This window comes from Oryctolagus cuniculus, chromosome 4, assembly GCF_051225735.1.
Source record: "Oryctolagus cuniculus isolate XC-2025 breed Fujian yellow rabbit chromosome 4, ASM5122573v1, whole genome shotgun sequence".
NCBI lineage: Eukaryota > Metazoa > Chordata > Mammalia > Lagomorpha > Leporidae > Oryctolagus > Oryctolagus cuniculus.
This window is the reverse complement of record NC_142870.1, coordinates 139,261,535-139,280,426: the sequence shown is the minus strand read 5'-3', so window position 1 is coordinate 139,280,426 and position 18,892 is coordinate 139,261,535. Positions and strand designations below refer to the sequence as shown.

The 18,892-nt window shown below is 40.3% G+C and overlaps 1 protein-coding gene across 5 annotated transcripts in view; it reads left to right on the top strand.

Annotated features, from left to right (window-relative positions):
* Positions 1–18,892, top strand: part of PLS1 (plastin 1) — a 135,594-nt gene that overhangs the window by 77,591 nt on the left and 39,111 nt on the right. For all 5 annotated transcript variants that reach the window (XM_002716570.6, XM_070072688.2, XM_089331096.1 and 2 more), the window contains 5 exons: positions 3,874–3,979; positions 9,604–9,767; positions 11,890–12,019; positions 15,713–15,845; positions 17,938–18,019. In XM_002716570.6, the coding sequence (XP_002716616.1) occupies positions 3,910–3,979; positions 9,604–9,767; positions 11,890–12,019; positions 15,713–15,845; positions 17,938–18,019 (579 nt within the window). In that variant the 5' untranslated portion in view covers positions 3,874–3,909. The remainder of the gene's footprint in view (positions 1–3,873; positions 3,980–9,603; positions 9,768–11,889; positions 12,020–15,712; positions 15,846–17,937; positions 18,020–18,892) is intronic.

Sequence of the window (18,892 nt, the reverse complement as noted above, 5' to 3'; positions counted from 1 at the left end):
TTCAGACCTAGGGGATTATGCGCAAGAATCCTAAAAGGACAGGACAGTCTCTCAACAAAAAATATGTATGCCTGTAAATAATTTTAAATAGAGTAAATAAAACCTACTAAACATGAGAATTCAGCAAAATGAATAAGTAATTCTAACATTTGTTTGGGACTGAAGGTAATTTCTGCTTGGCTCCCTCTTACTCCATTGACTTCAGCACTTCAGTTAAAATTGTTTTATTTATTTAAGAGGCAGATAGACACACACACATGGTGGTGGGGGAGAGGGGAGGAAAGAGAGAGCGAGTGCGGGCTTCCATCTACTGGTTCACTCCTCAAGTGCCTGCAACAGCTGGCTCTCGAACAGCCAAAGCTGGGAGCCAGTAACCCAATCCAGTTCTCCCGTGGGTTGCAGGGAGTTAACACCTGATGCCTCCCATGGTCTCTATAGGAAGAAGCTAGGTCAGGAGCTGGAGCAGGTATCAAATCCAGTTTCTTTGTTATGGGATGCAGGAGTTGTAACCTACATCTTAACTGCTAGGCTATACTTATCCCAGGATTCTTTAAAAATCAAATAGAATTTTATAGTAAGCAATGGCATATTTTTATAAAAATAAAGGTTTGTGGGTTTTTTAAAAAGATTTATTTATTTATTTGAAAGTCAGAGTTACACAGAGAGAGAAGGAGAGGCAGAGGGAGAGAGAGGTCTTGCATACGCTGGTTCACTCTCCAGTTGGCCGCAACGGCTGGACCTGCTCCGATCCGAAGCCAGGAGCCCGGAGCTTCCTCTGGGTCTCCCATGCAGGGGCAGGGACCCAAGGACTTGAGCCATCGTCTGCTGTTTTCCCAGGCCATAGCAGAGAGCTGCATCAGAAGTGGAGCAGCTGGGTCTCGAACCGGTGCCCCTATGGTGCTATGCCACAGTGCTGGCCCTCCCCAAAATAAAGTCTTATTGCACACTTAATTAGAAAGAGGCTCCAAAAAAAAAATAAGAGGTAGAAATCTATCATTTTTACCAAAATTTCTAAACAAGTTTATACACAGATCCCAAGTGACAAATGAACCAAACTGTTCAGGATTTCACATAATTTAATATGTTTTGAGGGGGCTCACACTGTGGCATAATGGGTTAAGCCTCTGCCTGCGGTGCCTGGCATCCCATATGGGTACCAGTTTGAATCCTGGTTGCACCACTTCCGATCCAGCTTGCTGCTAATGGCCTGGGAAGGCAGTGGAGGGTGGCCCAAGTTCTTGGGCCCCTGTACCCATATGGGAGACCGAAAAGGAGCTCCTGGCTCCTGACATCAGATCGGCCCACCTCCGGCCATTGCAGCCATTTAGGGAGTGAATCAGTGGATGGAGGACCTCTCTCTGTCTCTCCCTCTTTCTGTCTGTAACTCTGCCTTTCAAATAAATAAATAAATAAATCTGTAAAAATATATATATTTTTGAAAATCTTAGTGATACATTTCAGTGAATAAATTGTTTTGAAAATTGATGGAGTTCCTTGAAAATTAGGGCTGATGTTGAACCTTCTCTATAAAAGCATTTAAAGATGTTTTCCCAACTAGCTTCAGTTGCTGTTGTCTTATAAGCAATTATTTTCACTTATTTTATGTGGTGCATATTGACTGCCCAATATAACTAGGAGTGTATAAGAATACAACAAAATTTGTATTCATCTTTAGTTTTACATTGACTAGACAAGTGACTAAGTCATTTCATCTTTTTAATTAAAAATTTATTTCTTTGGTTATTTGAAAGACAGAGACACAAATGGGCAGAGAAAGAGAGAAAGCTCTCATCTGTTGATTCAGTCTGCCTGCTAGAAGTCGGCAGTAGGGGGTGGGGTGGGGCTCAGCCCACTGAAGCAGGCAGCTGGGAACTCAATACAGAGCTCGCATGTGAGTGATGGGAATCCATCCACCTGAGCCATCGCCACTGACTTCCTGGGTCTGCTTTAGCAAGAAGCTGGAATTAAGAGCTAGAGCCAAGGATCAAACCCACGGACTCTGATGAAGGAAGTGGGTGTCCTGACTAGCAGACTTAATCACTGGCCAAATGCTTGCCTTCACTAAATTATTTTAAAAATAAGAGTTGTGCTGCTACATAGCTGAAGTTTTAAAAATGAAAATAATTTCATCTTTTTTTTTAAAAAAAGATTTATTTTATTGATTTGAAAGGCAGAGTGACAGAGAAAGAGGGAAAAGCAGAAAAAGAGACCTTCTACCTACTTACTCACTCCCCAGATGGCCACAATGGCTGATGCTGGGCCAGGTGGAAGCCAGGAGCCAGGAGCTTCATAGGGGTCTTCCACGTGGGTGCAGGGGCCCAAGCACTTGGGCCATCTCCCACTGCCCTTCTAGGCGCATTATCAGGGAGCTGAATCAGAAGTGGAACAGCCAGAACTCGAACCGGTGCCCAACTCACTGTGCCACAATGCAGCGCCAAGTCATTCCATCTTTAGATACTTACATGAAAATGAACACAGATTTATCTACATGGATGTTCATTGAAGCCTTATTTATAATGAAAAATGGAAAGCAATGCGAATCCACTTAAACATTGGATTTACATCATAAATTATGATATAGTCATGTGTAGTTGTCAGTATTTTTTTTTTTTTTTTTGACAGGCAGAGTTAGACAGTGAGAGAGAGCGAGAGAGACAGAGAGAAAGGTCATCCTTCTGTTGGTTCACTCCCCAAATGGCTGCCACAGTTGGCGCGCTGCGCTGATCTGAAGCCAGGAGCCAGATGCTTCCTCCTGGTCTCCCATGTGGGTGCAGGGCCCAAGCACTTGGGCCATCCTCCACTGCCTTCCTGGGCCACAGCAGAGAGCTGGACTGGAAGAGGAACAATCAGGACAGAATCCGGCACCCCAGCCGGGACTAGAACCTGGGGTGCCGGCACCACAGGCAGAGGATTAGCCAAGTGAGCCGCGGCATAGTTGTCAGTATTATGTTGACGACTAACATGAAAATACACTGACAGCAAACTTCTTACTCTTCTTAAGCTTAGTTTTATGTGATTTTTTTCTTCCTGGTTTGTCTCGCCTACTTGGAGTAGGAAGAGTCCCTCAGATCTGGGCAGACCCTCCCACGGGGAAGGAAAAACGTGTCAGGGTTGAACATTTTACAAATGAACATTAAGAGCACAAACTCCATCCCTAGAACAGCAGACTGTGACTTCCTTTACCTCTTTGTGTGGACACTATTCCTGTCTTGAAATTTTATTTTCTGACCTCATCCTTTGAATTTTTTTCCCCCTGAAATCATGGGATAAAATGCAATTGAAGTGCCAGCACCATGGCTCACTAGGCTAATCCTCCGCCTTGCAGCACCGGCACACCAGGTTCTAGTCCCAGTCGGGGCACCGGATTCTGTCCCGGTTGCCCCTCTTCCAGGCCAGCTCTCTGCTGTGACCCGGGAGTGCAGTGGAGGATGGCCCAAGTGCTTGGGCCCTGCACCCCATGGGAGACCAGGATAAGTACCTGGCTCCTGCCATCGGATCAGCGCGGTGCGCCGGCCGCAGCGCGCATTGGAAGGTGAACCACTCGGCCTGTCAAAAATAAATAAATAAATAAATAAATAAAAATTTATAAAAAAATGCAATTGAAAATTATTCAGGTTATGGAGAAATGCCTATGCCTTGTCGTAGCCTAGGCTGTGACAGCTTGGTATTGCTTTCCCTCCCCGTGGCTGTGTTACTGTCTGGCTGGCTAGATTGTGCTGAGAGAAAGCGTTAGGGGGACTTAATCCTGTGTAGTCTTTGTGGGCCAGACTCAGGGTGATTTCCTCTCGAAAATGTGCTTCCTCTGTGCCATGTAGTACTTAGCTAAGTGTTTCCAAAAAGCTAACGTTATTTTTATGATACTGTTTTTTCTAGATACTAAGACTTGAAGGTAGTTTTTCCTGGCCAAAGATGGAAAACAGTACTACTACCATTTCTCGCGAGGAGCTTGAAGAACTCCAAGAAGCATTTAATAAAATAGGTATGCTGGAGGGAGAGGAAATACCGTATTCCTGTTCTACTTGATGTCAGATTCAGGAATGGAACAATAGCTTTTCTTTTCTTCAGCCACCACCCAGTTACCCCCAAGTTTATATCCCCCATCTAGCTAGATTTCACTTTATTCTTTCTTTCTGAAAGATAAACTACTAAGACTGGCTTGAATTTCTCGGTGAATTGGACTTTGGATTCTTTGATCATTTATTTGCAGAGAATAATCTGGGTTAATGAATGACAGTGTAACTGAATCCACTTAGCATAGGATCCTCATTAAAGAGAAAATACAGAACACTTCCTTGTGTATAAACTGAACTCTGGTCTTCTTGTCCTTGTCGCTAACAATAACACTTTCTGACTTCATGCAGAATATTTTAAAATCTTGGCATTATTTTTAAAGACCATCTGTCTTGTTTTCCTTCTCCTTCATGAATAATTTAAAAAATCTTAGTGTTGTTGCTACAGGCCACATGTCTTCCTTTTCTTCTTTCACTTTTGAAAGACTCCAGTATTTTGTCTTTCTGACGTTATCATTTTGACAGCTTGGCATTTTTCTTCCAAAAAACTTCCTCAAACTGTAGATGTAGTATATCACAATTTGTCTGTATTTTGTTCTTAGGACACTGGTAGTAAACAAGGAGAATATAAATACCATTTTTTGCTTTAGCTTGTAAATGCCTGCAAGTGAAAGGTGAGCCCATTCAAAGCTGAGCAAGGTGAATAGACCCTGGGACAGTGACACCACCCTGCTTGTCCCTTTCCTCTGAGGCTGCTTCTCAGGTACAATGGAGCTCACCAGAGAGTGGACCATGGAGGATACAATGATCGCAGCTGATCTTCTGCTGAGATTTCTCACACATCCTGTCACTAACAACTAAAACTGATGTAGGCTGAAGTGAAATACAGCATGAATTTCAGAGACAAGTACAAAGACATAAAATTTAAGTTTAAAAAATAAAGCTCTCCCCTCTCCTCCAAAAAATGAAACTGAGGAATCTCACGATTTAACATGGTTTAACAATGATTTAGCAAATCACGCTGTGAAATAAAGTGAATTCCATAAAGCCCTGGGCCCTTCCACTTCTCCTGGAGGATGGACTAATTGTCGTTAGAGTAATTCAAGTATTTAGTATGAGTTCCAGAAAATTGTTAAACATTAATATTTGGAGTATTATATCCAGTGGCCAGAATGTTTTCAAGATGAAAATTATTAAAAAATTCTTAAATTTACTTTTATATGTTTTAAAGACAGAGGAACAAAGAGAGACACACACGGATCCATCTCGCTGCTGGTTCATTCCTCAAATGCCTGCGATGTTCTGGACTGAACCAGGCTACAGCCAGGAGCCCGGAACTCAACTGTGGTCCCCGACGTGGGTGACAGGGACACAGTTACTTGAACCATCACTGCTGCCACCTAGAGTATGCTTTAGCAGGAAGCTGGAATCAGGATCAGAGCCAGGCCTTGGACCCAAGCACACTGATATGGAACATAGGTGTCCCAAGTAGTGTCTTAACCCCTGCACCAAACGCCTGTCCCTAAATTGGACAATTATTGAAATGTTCGGATTATTTCAAGCATTTAAAAAGAGTAAATAATAAAAATATATCTCCTAATTTAGCATTTCTGTTATTTTATGGATATAGTTTGGTAGCTTGAGTGAAAGTGCTACATAGGTCTAAAAAAAGAATGACTTAGTAATCTCTTTTCTTCATTTCTCATGCCAACTTTAATTTTTATGATTTCTGGACATATAATCTTGCAGTATTTGCAATATTTATTTAAGGCACTTTGACTAAACCAATTTTTCTCTGTTTTAGGGAACTCTTAACACTTGCAAAATATGTACTTGCTGACCTTGTTTACACTGTCAACTGCTTCTCCTGAACCCTGCAAACTGTCTGCTAATCTGTACCCAACAACTTTTCCCAGAGACAGAGGGACTTAGCCAGCCAACTTCAGCAGTTAGGGTATTTCTGAGCTGCTGGGTAGAAGTGAGGAGTTAACATACTCCTCAGTCATGTTCTTTTTTTTTTCCTTTCAAAGTTGTGATAAGATATACATAGAAGAATTTGCTGTTTTAACCATTTTTAAGCATACAGTTCAATAGCATTAAGAATATTTACATTGTTCTGCATCCATTACTACCTCCTTCTCTGTAACTCTTTTTATTTACCCCAACTGAAACTCTATACCCATTAAAATATATGTCCCCATTTTTCCCTCCCTGAGCCACTGGCAGTCACCTTTATATTTTCTGTCTGTATAAATTTGAATACCCTTTGTGGCTCGTATAATTGGAATCATACAGCATTTTCTTTTTGTGAGTGGCTGATTACATTGAATATAATGTCCTCAGGGTTCACCCATGTTGTAGCATTCTGTTTTATAGCTCAATAGTACTCTATTGTATGTAAATACCACAGTTGCTTACCTGTTCATCCATTGATAGCTGTTTGAGTGGCTTCCATCTTTTGGTTATGGTGAGTAATGTTGCCATGAACTTGAATGTACAACCACCTGTTCAAGTCCCTGCTTTTTGAGTGTAGATCCCTAAGTATAACTGCCAGATCCTGAGTTCATTCTGTGTTTCAGTTTTTGGGGGATAACCATACTGTTTTCCATAGAGGAGATACCATTTTACATTCCCACAGTAGTGCAGAAGGGTTTTACATCCTTACCAGCTTTTGTTTGCTGGAACTTTGCTTGTTTTTGATTATAGTCATACTCATGAGCGAGTGGTATCTCATTGTGGTTTTGATTCACATTTCCCTAATAATTAGTGATGCTGAGCATCTTTTCATGTGTTTATTGGCTATCTTCTTTGGAGACATCCCTGTTCAAGCTGTTTGCCTGTTTTTGAATTTATTGTTCAGATTGGGTTGTCTGTTGTTACTGTTGTTGAGTTGTAAGACACTCTTATTTCTTTTTAAATTGTGATATTTATAGTTATTTACCTTCAGCTTTTATTTTCCCACCATCAAAATGAGAATGATAGCAATAGTAACTAGCTCAGTTTATTTCATGACAAAACCTAAAAGTTCTTGCCAGATCATTTGACACAGAATGTATGCTCATTAAATGTTGTCGTATCTCACTAATTCTTGTCATTTCTCAGCAAAACCACAGAGGTTGTAGGGAAGGAGCTGGGATTTAAGCACTCAGATCAGTCTAAGCCTGGTTCTTTTTCAAAAAGATCTTTATTTATTTTCACTTTACTTGAAAGACAGGCAAAGACAAAAAACATCTGCTGGTTCTATTCTTGTTAGTTTAGCATGAGAGTTAACAGGCAAATAATTTTCTCAATCTTGTTTCTTTTTTCCAGTAGTGCTGATTTGGAAGTAAGCCAGCCTAGTCTATTTGTGTATTTTAACATTACAGGAAAGAATTCTGAACTAGTGGTGGACTAATGAGACCTTGCTATAAAGATTATTATTGCAATATCAAGCAATTTAGCTTCCTAGCTAACTGTTGGGATTATAGTAATATTTTGGTTATTGATAGTTCTACTTTAGACATATGGATCTTTCTGAACAGTATTCTCAAACTTTCATATGAGAATTCAGAAGAAAAAGTTTCTTGTCACAAACTCAGTTATGGTGATGACAGCTCTTTTATTGAGAAGATAAAGAGATACAGGGAACAAAGCAACTCCTACCAGATGAGCAAAGAGATCCTATCCTACGTGGAGCCAGGCAGCAAACAAAACAGTCCAAAGCTCCGTTGCCAATGCTGGGCAGAAGTGTTTTGTGTTGCTTTTGTTGAGTCAAGAAATGATATCCAGTCTCTAGGGAAAACCCAGGGAAGGGCAGCTCGGGATGGTGTGCCAACACCAGGAAACCTGTTTCTAAAAGTCCAAATATAGGTGTGAAATCTCTTTAACACGTATTCGCAAAATGACATCAAACATGATTCAACCATCCATAATAGTGTCATAAATATGTAATGAAGAAGCAATGAATTATTGACAAGTGAAACAGAACTGCCACCAGTGAAATGGAGAACGAAAACACTCTGTTTTCACTTTTTATATGAAACACATATTTTATATGGCATGTGGGGTTGGCAGATCCATTTTGTAAATTCCATCAAGAGGTTAAATTGACTATTGCCAATGTAGTTTCCCAGGCTTATTTTTTGAACCTTAGTTAAAACTGGATTTTCTGTGAGAGCATTAGCCAAAATACATACCTAAAATATGTAGGTAGCACTAATCTATGGGGATAGACTCTATATAAATATGAATTTTTGGATAGATTGTGTAGCACACCTTTATACTGCTATGTAAGGAAAAAAATGTAACTACTCTTTCCTGCTGAGCATGAAAAAACATTACTACTGTAACTGGTAAAATCAGGCCTGGGCTACTCCATGCAGGACAGTCAGTACACCAGAGAGGAAAGCTGATGCAAAGAAAAAGGTTATAAAAAAAAAAACCAAACAGACAAATCAAAAAAAAAAAAAAAAACAGGTTTACCACATGGCCACTTGGGAAGGGAAGTTAGGCTAATCCTCTGCCTGCGGCACCAGCACCCCGGGTTCTAGTCCTGGTTGGGGCGCCGGATTCTGTCCCAGTTGCTCCTCTTCCAGTCCAGCTCTCTGCTGTGGCCTGGGAGTGCAGTGGAGGATGGCTCAAGTGCTTGGGCCCTGCACCCACATGGGAGACCAGGAGGAAGCACCTGGCTTCCAACGGAATAAGGAAGATCTTTCTCTCTCTCTCTAACTCTGCCTGTCAGAAAAAAAAAAAAAAAAAAAGACTGAAAGGAGAAAGGCTTCCATATCCCCACCCCTGGTTTTGTGGCACAGGGGGTTAAGCTGCTTGCAATGCTGCTGGCATCCCATGTAGAAGCAACAGTATTAGAGTACTGGTCGAGGCTGCCTGGCTTCCAATCCCTCTCCTTGCTAATGCAACTGGGAAAGCCGCAGAAGATGGCCCAAGTACTTGGGTCACTGCCACCCATGTGGGAGACCCTTATGGGTTTTCTGCTTCCTGGCTCTTGGCTTAGGCCCAGCCCAGGCCTGACTGTGGCCACTGGGGAGTGAACCAGAAGATGGAAGATCTGCTACCCCCTCCCTCCCTCTCTGTTGCTCTGCTTTTCAAATAAATAAATAAATATTTTTTTAAATAAAGGAAAAACAAGAGTTGAGGGAGGTTGTAAAACAAGTTTCTTGTAAAAAATAAAAAAAAAAAAGCTTGTTAAACAAACTTGGAAAAAAACTTGTTTCTGGGGTCAATGCCAAGGTCACTTATATGGAGGCATCTCTGAAGTGAACCTTGGCTGTTTTTTGGTTGTTGGTGGTAACTTCCTTCCTTATCCTGAGTCTACTGCTCCACCAGCTATCTCCTTACAACCAGCTTTTGAAATCCTTAGGTCGGTATCTATTTGAAAAAACATTTTGCTTAGCCATAAGATTAGCAACTAGCTTTTGTTCTTTCAAATGGGAAAAGGAAAGGAAGAGTACTTTTTAACAATGTGAATGTGCAAAGGACAAAGGGAAATGCAGTATGGTTACACTTGCATGACTGTGAATCCCCCAAATGGTCTTGTGTGTGCACAGCTTAAGCAGAGTACAGGTGGTATTTGACAGCTCATCATGTATCTTTACAGACATTGACAACAGTGGATATGTCAGTGACTATGAACTTCAGGACCTGTTCAAGGAAGCAAGCCTTCCTCTTCCTGGCTACAAGGTGCGAGAGATTGTGGAGAAAATTCTAGCCGTGGCTGACAACAACAAAGATGGCAAAATCAGTTTTGAAGAGTTTGTGTCCGTAAGTAATATCATCCTTCCTGGCTATTGATTGTTTTGCTTCAAGCAGAATTTCAACAATGGCTTTGCTAGTTTTGGTTAGATCCAGCAACAGAGGCCAGAAAAAGCACTGCTATAAAAGCGATGATGATGGGGCGGGGGGGCATTTGGCCTAGCAGTTGAGATGTTGGTTAAGACATCTGCATCCCACATGGGAGTGCCTGGGTTCGGCCTCTGGTTTTGGCTCCTGAATCCAGTTTCCTAGATCCTGGAAAGCAGCGGGGATGGCTCAAGTGGTTGGGTTTCGGCAGCTCTCATGGGAGACTTGGATTGTGTTCCCATCTCTTGGCTTGACCTGGCTCAGGCTTAGCTCTTGTGGCAATTTGGGGTCTGAACCAAATCAGTGGATGGGAATTATCTCTCTCTGTCTGTGCGTCTGTCTGTCTTTCAAAATCTTTTTAATGGAATGATGATAACAGTTATTAGTGTAGAAATAATAATATTAGTGTAGTACCAATTCATAAAATGAAGAAAAAAGTCATTCTCAAATTGTTAGAATGGAAATCAGATTTAAATAATAGTAATTGATGCCCTAGAACAACGATAGAATACAGTGCGTATTGACCATTAATATAGTTGAATAGTTATTTATGAACTATAAAGTGTCTAGTTTTACATTTGTTATTCATGAAGCAAAAATTTGAGCTCTTCTCATTCCAGAAACTTTGCTTCGCGCTGTGAATAATGCGATGGCAAAAAGATACATGGTCCCTACTTTCCTGGAGTTACATTTGGTAGGGAAGACAGAGTCACAGAAGTGGATAAAAGATAACTATGATAGTTGCTAAGGCAGTGTGATAGGTCTCATAAGAGTTTATAGTGGGATGAATTGAACTTGGAGGGGAGCTGGAGACCCCAGGAACTTTAGGTACCCCGAAGCTGTGAAAACTGAGCTGAGATCTGAAGAAAGATATTCAATAGAGAAAAAGGGGTTGGAGCGTATGAATAATATGGGAGGAAGGTAGAGGTGGCAGCATATGAGACACCCTGTGGTTTTAGGATGAGGGATCCTCTCAAGCAATTAATTCCTACAGCTGAGATGATGAGGAATGTAGCTAGAAAATTAAGTCAGGATCAGCTGCTGCAATCATGTGTAACCTTGTAGGATTTTTGTTTTTATTCTAAGCGATTGAAAGCCAGTGAAGTGGGAAGAATAGAGTGGGAGGAAGTGACATGACCAGATGTACATTCAAAGAAAACTGACTGAATTTCAATCTGGCCAATCTCTGAGGGGTCCAATGAGAAGGTGATTGGGAGGAGTTGTTTCTGTAAGCCGATGTTATTTCCTACAGGAGCCATCTTGTTTATGTGGTGTTATATATATATATATATATATATATATATATATGATTTCATTTATTTATTTGAGACATAGAATTACAGACAGTGAGAGGGAGATACTGAGAGAAAAGTCTGCCATCCACTGGTTCATTCCCCAAATGGCCGCAATGGCCAGAGCTCAGCTGATCCGAACCCAGGAGCCAGGAGCCTCCTCTGGGTCTCCCACACGGGTGCAGGGACCTAAGTGCTTGGGCCATCTTCTACTGCTTTCCCAGGCCATAGCAGAGAGCTGGCTCAGAAGTAGAGCAGCCGGGACCACAACTGGTGCCTATATAGGATGCCAGTGCTGTAGGCGGAGGATTAACCTACTGCACCACAGCGCTGGCCCCATTTTATATACATATGTATATATAAACACACACACATACACAAATTTGAGATGATTAGGCAGGAAGATATATTCATTAAGTCATTCTTTTATCTTAAACATTTAGTCATTTCTTAGGTTTTCAGTCAAAAGATCAGGCAAGGCAAAAACAACCATTTCAGTGTGTTCAGTTTAAACTTAGCTATCGCAAAATTTGTTCCAGTGATTGAAGCGCAAGCATTTGACCATTTTGTGTTATTGGTTAAATGACATGAGAGTTGCCTGCATGCACAAGCAACAAATTCAAGAGCACCTGATTAGTGTTCATTCTGGTTTCATTTCCTGTAAATAAGGAAGTCCAAGTAAAAATCCTTCAAGTTGCCAAGCTTTTTATGATTGTCTGATCAAGTCTGCATTTGCTTATATTCCATTACAGCTCATGCAAGAGTTAAAAAGCAAAGATATCAGCAAAACATTCCGGAAAATAATTAACAAGCGGGAAGGGATCACTGCTATTGGGGGAACCTCATCGATTTCCAGTGAAGGCACCCAGCATTCTTATTCAGGTAACCTCCCACTGCACATTTGATCTTTTAATTATTGATTCATTCAATAAGTTCCATATTTCATCAAATCTAGGATGCTATTTATTGTGACTCATAGCTTTATTTTATGTACAATTGAGTGAAAATCTACTCCAGACTTAAGTGTAACATGCCATCGAATCTGAAATACATCTCACTTCACAGATATCAAAATGAAAAACATTCGAATCACTAACATCAGTGAGTTCACATTATGCGTCAGGCCCAGTGCACACAGCAAAGATTAAAAACACCGAAATGGACGTTGTTTATATTTCAGCACCTGCTCTGTTTAATCATGAATTCTGAATGACTTTTTGATCCTATCGAGGCAGCTTCACTTTTAGGTTTGATCTGGGAAGGCGGAGCGGCTTACTATAAAGATTTTTTTCCCCATCTGCATTCAAAGACTCAGCTTTTATCAGGCCACCTAGTGACTGGAGAGCACAGTACGTGATTTGCTTGATCCGATAGAACCACTGGATGGTTGCCCAGTGGGAGATCCAGAGTCACCTTAACTCTTAAGATGAGACGTTGTCTTCCCCATGCTAAGCTTACTTTCCAGGGTCATCATGTCTGAGAACTTTTGGCAGAGTTCTGTTTGTTCAGATGAACATAATTGGAACTATGTTTATTAAATTTTTGACAAATGCCCTGTTACTTTTTTCCCTCTTTCTTTGAGGTCTGACTCTCTTAATTATCCTCAGGATTCTCTTCCTTGCTAATTGGATTTTCCTCTGGCACATTCAAATTCCTCCCGTCCATTGTATTTGGTTCCTAACCTTTTCACCTAAGGGAAGTGCGAATAAAGGCCAGGGTCTGTAACTGTTACCTCTACTTTTTTGAAAAACAGTCACCCTTTAGCTCAATTTCTGCCTATGCATTCTACTGAAATGGCTTCTAATTAAAAAGACAGAAAGCAAAAGGCCTTTTAAGGAGGTATAAAATACATTCAGCAAAGTTCTGTAATCTTAAGTATACAGGTCAATGACTTTTTACATGTGTGTATATCCATATACACAGTCACATGGCTGCCAGTCCCCGGATCAAGATCAGGCAGAGCCTGGGTGACTCCCTCACGCTCCTAGTGGTAACTCTTCTTTCCCGGAGGTAACTGCTTTTCTGATGTCTCTCACTGTATTTTGTTTTTACCTGTTTATTGACATATGGGATAAACACAGTAAAGGTATAAAGTGCAGTGTTCTTGAGTACTTGGATTTTCCTCTGACATACTCAACTCCCTGTGATATTTTCCACTTATGAATATACCAGTGTAACCACTATGTAGTAAAATATTTAATTTTTAAAAAATAGCAGCTTTATTGAGAGATAGTTGATATCCCCTGAAATTCACCCTTTCAGATTACGCAGTTCAGCAGTTTGTCGTACATGGATTCATTGCCATGTAGTTGTTAACACTAGTTAATTTCAGGACACATCAAGGAGAAACCTCATGCTGACGAGCAGGTACTCCTCATTTCCTCCCTCCCAAAGCCTCTGTGATATTAATCTACGTTCTCTGTTTCTAGATTTGCTTATTTTAGAAATTCAGTATAAAAGGAGTAATACTGTAGTGGTCTTTCATTTGGTAGGGTCTTGCCTGGTGTTTGTTCAGATTCCATCTGTCTTGTAGCACATTTCACACCTTTCACATTGGTGGACATTCACTGTGTGGATAGCATCACGTTTGTTTATCCTTTCATCGGCCAATGGACACTTGGGTTGTTTTCACTGTTACAGTTGAGAATAATGCTACATGAACACTGGGTACACGTTTCTGTGTGGACATGCTGTGAATTCTCTTAGGTATGCATCTAAGAGCGGAATTGCTAGGTCTTTTGGTAATTCTGTGTTTATAATTTTAAAGGCTTTCCTAAACTGCCTCTTGATTATGTGGTTCCAAACTCTTCACGTCCTCACCAACATTTGTTAGTGCCCAGCTGTTTCAGAACATGGTTGTCAGTGGTTTTTCATTCTGAGTTCCCCCTTTCCCTGCCCATCTGCATCAACAGAAAACCCATTCTTTAAGTAGTTCCTTTCACAAAGCCTTTGCTTCATTACCTCAACTAGAAATGACTCTTCCTTTAAGTTCTTAAAATCCTGTATGGATGAGTGGTGTGCATATTGCCTTTTTGTTGCACATCTTTCTATGTCTGTTTTATCATTACACTAAAAAATGCCTTGATGGCAGTTACAATATCTTAATGATCTTTAAATCCCTAGACTCTTAAATTCCTCTAAGGAGATGTGTATGGTGAACCAAGAAGATACAAAGGCAGATTATATAAAATGGACAAGGGAAAAATATTAATAAGTATCTTTTTTAAAAAAATGCATTCCAGGCTGACGCTGTGGCTCACTAGGCTAATCCTCTGCCTGCTGCGCCAGCACACCAGGTTCTAGTCCTGGTCGGGGCGCCGGATTCTGTCCCGGTTGCCCCTCTTCCAGGCCAGCTCTCTGCTGTGGCCTCGGAGTGCAGTGGAGGATGGCCCAAGTCCTTGGGCCCTGCACCCGCATGGGAGACTAGGAGAAGCACCTGGCTCCTGGCTTCGGATCAGCGTGGTGCGCCGGCCGCAGCAGCCATTAGGGGGTGAACCAATGGCAAAGGAAGACCTTTCTCTCTCTCTCACTGTCCACTCTGCCTGTCCAAAAAAAAAAAAAAAAAAAAAAAAAGCATTCTGTAGTGTGTTGTCAAATACTAAAATAAATTCTGTAATGAAAAAAATTTTTAATGCTTGTTTACAGCTGTTCTTACTGGCTTTATAGGCCCCTGAAAGCAGTATATGTAGACTAGCTGAAAAAACGGATCAGAGAATGTTTCTTAAAAGATATGTTGTGCACTGTTTTTTGTATTTTTAGTAACTGTGTGTGTGTGTGTGTGTGTGTGTTTGTATGATAAATTAAATTTGGAGAGTACCTGCCACAGATCCCCTTAGGAAAATTATCTAATTCTAGGAACTAGCGTAACAATGGGATAAAACAGCTCACTATATGCCACCCTGTGATGGAAATGGAGGTTAATTACTTTGAGGATTTATGTTGTTAAATTATTTGTATTTGTAGAGTAGTATTAAAACATAGAATGTATCTACTTTATATTTTCCCCGTTTTCCCTATGGAATAGTCCATTTTCTGCCCAAAGTGGATGATCAAGGTGGCCAAGAGTAGATCTAAATTCATGTTGGTTTTCTTATAGTAAAAATTCCACAGCAATGAAGCTGCCTTATTCATTGGAACAAGTCTTGCTTGAAGTCAGTATTTCAGTTATAAACCAAAAAAATCAGAGTGCTCTAAATGTTGGGACAGTGAAATTTATTGTCATGGGTATTTATTTTTTCCCCTTATTTAAAGAAATAGAATTTAAACTTGTACTTTTTGACTTCTGATTGTCGACACCTAACTCATTAACTTTCGTGAGCTATTTGTATTTGGAAAGATTTTAGAATCAAACTGAATATTTATTATGTTCATTTAAGAGATAAGCCTTCCTCTTCCCTAACATATTGGATGAGAAATTGGAATAGATCCCTACTCCTCCTTTACCCAAACCCTTCAGTGTTTCGGTAGAGTTTTAATAATAGTTAACTTCCTCAAGCAAAAATTTTAAAGCACGTTTTCATAGTGTGATAAATTTGGTGAAATGAGGTTTGTGTACAAGATTCTTTTTGTTTTCAGAGGAAGAAAAAGTGGCCTTTGTGAACTGGATAAACAAAGCCCTGGAGAATGACCCTGACTGTAAGCACCTCATACCCATGAATCCCAATGACGACAGCCTTTTCAAGTCACTTGCCGATGGCATCCTTCTTTGGTGAGTTGAGCGTTAAGTTAAGGGTACAATGTTCCTGTTCATGAGCATTCCATAAAAACTACAGTTCAGGAGCTGGCATTGTGGTGTAGCAGATAAAGCCTCCGCCTGTGATGCCAGCATCCCATATGGGATCCACTTTGTGTCCCAGCTGTGGCACTTCCAATTCAGCTCCCTGTGAATGGCCTGGGAAAGCAGCAGAAGATGGCCCACACCCATATGGGAGACCCGAATGAAGCGCCTGGTTCCTGGCTTTAACCTGGCCCAGACCTGGCCATTGTGGCTATCTGGGGAGTAAAGCAGTGGATGAAAGATCTCTCTCTCTGTTTCTCCCTCTGTCTCTCTAACTCTGACTTTCCAATAAAAATAAATATTTAAGAAATCCAAAACAAAACTATAATTCAGCAAATCCACTGTCTTTTGGAATTAGTAGCTACCAATTGAAGGAAAGATTTGTATTGTATAGAAAATAAGTACTGCTGGGGCCGGTGCTGTGACACAACAGGTTAAGCCACTGCCTGTAGAAGTCCTGGCTCCTGGATTTGGCCTGGCCCAACCCTAGAGTGAAACAGTGAACAGAAGCTCTTTCTTATTCTTTAAAAAAAAAAAAAAAAAAAAGTAGTACTGTATGTTTCCCAAAATTTTCTTCAAATATAATCCTATATTTTTCTCTTGCCTTTTATTCTATTACCATAATAATGCCAGGAAACTACTGAGTTATTCCTTTGATGCATCTAGAATGTTCACAGAACTTCTTTCTTCACTTCTCAATAGGGGAGTCTTGATTATTGACTGGGACTGGGACAGGAACATGAGGGCATGTAAAAGGAAGGTGTATGTTAGTGTTCCCAAATGAAAATCATGAGTTAATCCAGCCTTGCCTCTTTGCGGTGTGTTTCTGCTCTCTGGATTGGGAACTCACTAAGGGTGTATCTTTATTTTGTATCTATTAGAGTTCCAGCATTTGTTTTTCCAAAGCACACTGTTGTTTTTAAAGTTTATGAAAACACGGAAAACAATAAAAAAAGAAAATAACCATCATAAATATTCTTACCACCCATAATTAACTCTGATTAACATCTGTCACATTGTTTCAGGTTCTTTTCTGTGTTTTTCCCTAAAAAGAAAAAAAAAAAAACTACCCATGAGTATAGGATTTCAATTTTTAGGACATTATGTGTAAGATGTACTTGACTTCCACCTGCAAGTCCAATCCCTTCTTCTGAGCATCAGAGAAATTCCTATTATGAATTGAAAGAGTGTTTTCCTTTGTTTTAAGAGATAAAATATATTCTAAAATATAGTGGCAGAATTCATATTAATTTCTTTTTAAAGTTTGAATAATTGAAGCCTGAAGAAAAATGAAGTCTGTGGCTCCTTAATTCTAATGGTGTTGATATTTCATGAAACATGGTTTCTGGAGGATTTGTTGACATTTTAGGCTGCTGGATATTGCTGTACATTAGGTGAAACAAAGAAGACACAGGCCGGCGCCGCGGCTCACTAGGCTAATCCTCTGCCTGCGGTGCCGGCACCGCTGTTTCTAGTCCCAGTTGGGGCGCCGGATTCTGTCCAGGTTGCTCCTCTTCCAGGCCAGCTCTCTGCTGTGGCCCGGGAAGGCAGTGGAGGATGGCCCAGGTCCCTGGGCCCTGCACCAACATGGGAGACCAGGAGGAAGCACCTGGCTCCTGAATTTGGATCGGCGCAGCGTGCCAGCTGCAGCGCGCCAGCTGTAGTGGCCATTTGGGGGGGTGAACCAATAGAAAAAGGAAGACCTTTCTCTCTGTCTCTCTCTCTCACTGTCTAACTATGTAAAAAAAAAAAAAAAAAAAAAAAAAAAGAAGAAGAAGACACATAAAATACAGGATGGTTAAAGGAATGCAGAATGCTGCTATAATGAGTGATGAATTTGTTTTAGGATGGGGAATAGTTCATAGATTTTAAAAATTGAGTTCCAGACATGAATTATAGTTTAATATTTAAAAGAAATGAATTGCACTTACTTTTCAAAATTTAACTATCTTGTCTTCTTACAAAAATAAACCACAAACATTTCTAGGAATATTAAATGAAATTATTTTTATTTTTTCTTTAGCAAAATGATCAACTTATCTGAACCAGATACAATTGATGAAAGAGCCATTAACAAGAAAAAACTCACCCCTTTCACTGTTTCTGTAAGTATTTGCCCTTTGCTAGTACTCATGTTACTGAAATGCAAAATGTAAGGCCTTTGTTAATGGAAGTTTGGACCTACATAACAAATTTGATTTGATGTAATTTTATTTTCCTATAATAACAGTGGGTTTCCATTGAATAAAAATTCGACTGCATGTTGTAATTAATGAAATTAAAATTTGAAGTATTTGAATCAATTTACTTAATAATTAAATCAATAAATTAATTTTATAGTATTATAATTATTGAGTTAATGACATGTATTTGATGCAAGTGTTCTTGTTGGTTGATTTTTAAAAGAACATTGTATAGTTTTATCATGTTTTACTATTTTATAAAACTTTTAAATATTCTTTTTGTACTGGATTGTCCTGTACTCAGCTTCTCTGTATAGATCTTGTTGAAGTCCAGGAATGTGGGGCTGGCGCTGTGATGTAGTAGGCTAAGGCTCTGCCTGTGGTGTCTGCATCCCATATGGGCGCTGATTCGTGTCCCAGCTGCTCTTCTTCCAGTCCAGCTCTCTGCTAATGGACTAGGACAGCAGTGGAAGATGGCCCAAGTGCTTGGGCCACTGCATCCACCTGGGAGATCCAAAAGAAGCTGATGGCTCCTAGTTTCAGATCAGCCCAGTTCTGGCCATTGTGGCCATTTGGGGAGTGAACCAGCAGATAGAAGACCTCTCTCTCTATCTCTCCCTCTGTCTTTAACTCTGCCTCTCAGATAAATAAATACATCTTTAAAAAAAAAAGTCCATGAATGTATAGTTACCACACTTTTCCCACTAGACCAATCCATGGATATTAATATTTACTGAGTAATTACTAGACACCAGTCACCTAGTAATGATTTTGCAAATGAGGAAACTGAGGCAC